The sequence below is a fragment of the Cnephaeus nilssonii genome (assembly GCF_951640355.1).
Source record: "Cnephaeus nilssonii genome assembly, chromosome: 19".
In the NCBI taxonomy this organism is placed as follows: domain Eukaryota; kingdom Metazoa; phylum Chordata; class Mammalia; order Chiroptera; family Vespertilionidae; genus Cnephaeus; species Cnephaeus nilssonii.
Window position 1 is genome coordinate 40373625 of NC_137090.1, and position 1610 is coordinate 40375234.

A 1610-nucleotide genomic window follows, 5' to 3' on the forward strand; every position below is an offset into this window, starting at 1 on the left:
CCGGCCAGAGTGAACCCCTCCCCAGAGGCGCCTGTGGAATGTCCAGAGCTCTGGTCTGGGGGGGTGCCTACTCCTGGAGCCGCATTCCAGGATAAGGGGGGTGGGGTGGGGAGAGGCTGGGCCGGGGGAGGGGCAGGAAAGAGGGCTATAAGGGCCGCTGCCCAGGCGGGCTGGAGCCAGGCAGGCCATGGCGGATGTCCTCGGGGTGCAGAGACCGGTTCCCAACGGCGGCCCGGAGCCCCGGGACCCCCTGGACTGCTGGGCCTGTGCTGTGCTGGTCACCGCCCAGAATCTGCTGGTGGCTGCCTTCAATCTCCTCTTGCTGGCGCTGGTGCTGGGGACCATCCTGCTACCAGCGGTCACCATGCTAGGCTTTGGCTTCCTCTGCCACTCCCAGGTGAGCGGGCGCCCGGGTGTGCGTGTGAGTACGGGTGGGGGGTTTATGGGCCACAACTTCCAGCCTGAGCTGTTCGGCTTGGGCCTGACACCTCGTCTACAGTTTCTGCGCTCCCAGGCACCCCCTTGCACCGCGCACCTGCGGGACCCGGGCTTCACGGCCCTGCTGGTCACCGGATTCCTGCTACTCGTGCCGCTGCTCGTCCTCGCCCTGGCCAGCTACCGCCGCCTCTGCCTGCGCCTCCATCTAGCCGACTGCCTCGTGCCCTACAGCCGAGCCCTTTATCGGCGCCGGCGCTCCCCGCAGCTGCGGCAAATCCGGGCATCACCAGGGTCCCAGGCCGTTCCCACATCAGGAAAGGTGTGGGTTTGAGGACCCTCGAGTCAAGAACAACCCCGACTAATGCCCTCCTTTTCAATCCGCCCAAGGACTTGAAGCCTGGGAGTCTTCCGACCTACCCTGCCCATCCCTGCCTAAGCCAGTCCTAGCATCCCCTTGGCGAACTGCAGCATCTGTGGACCCAATGTTGGTGAAAATTCGCCATTCCAGAAAACCCTTTCTTTTTACTACCCATATCTGAATCCTGAATATCTGGGCTGGACCCTGCACATACACTCCCCACCCCATCCCCCATCTTGTGACTAGGACAACTGAACCTCACTGGTGCCCTCCTTTTCCGGTGCAGCTCCTCTAGAATTTACAGGCTGATGGGTGAGGTTGGAGGGGAAGGAGTGATCACACGTTAATAAAGAATTAATGACCTGAACGAGCTTCTTGGATCCTGTGAACCGAGGGGTGGTACAAATACTATCACTACTGCTATGTGCCCAGGAAAAGGAAACAACATGGGAGGGGGGTGTGGCTCAAGTGTGCAGACAAGGAGCATCCTCCAGCCTCTTGGCCTTCCCTTATCGCATTAGCCTGTTCTTCCTGACCAGACCCAAGCTCTGTCCCTGACCCCAAAGTCACCTCCCCATCAATAGAGTGGAGCGGGCCTGGACTTTGTCGCTTGCCCTGCTCCCCTTGGGGACCCGAGCCCGTTCTCTGACCCCAGCTTAGAGGAACTCAGTGTTGCCAGGCCGGGAAGGGAAACAATGGGCCTTCCGGAGCAGGATGACACCCCCTCCCGCCACAATTCTGGAGCAGCAGCGTGGGAGGGAAGATGGAGGGGTCCACCCTGGGGCCTGTTGGTCCGAAGCGCAGCTTGTCCCCC

The 1610-nt window shown here is 61.4% G+C and overlaps 1 protein-coding gene across 1 annotated transcript; it reads left to right on the forward strand.

The window, feature by feature from the left end:
* Positions 1-46: 46 nt before the first annotated feature.
* On the forward strand, positions 47-1138 carry TMEM88 (transmembrane protein 88). Its single transcript, XM_079796940.1, has 2 exons — positions 47-397; positions 500-1138. Exons 1-2 carry the CDS (start codon positions 188-190, stop codon positions 767-769), a joined length of 480 nt encoding a protein of 159 aa, XP_079653066.1. The 5' UTR covers positions 47-187; the 3' UTR covers positions 770-1138.
* Positions 1139-1610: the final 472 nt, after the last annotated feature.

Excerpts from the sequence above, each read along its gene's own strand:
- TMEM88 (XM_079796940.1), top strand. The coding sequence starts at position 188 with ATGGCGGATGTCCTCGGGGTGCAGAGACCGGTTCCCAACGGCGGCCCG. Across the intron at positions 398-499 it reads GCTTCCTCTGCCACTCCCAG|TTTCTGCGCTCCCAGGCACC; the intron begins GTGAGCGGGCGC and ends CCTCGTCTACAG.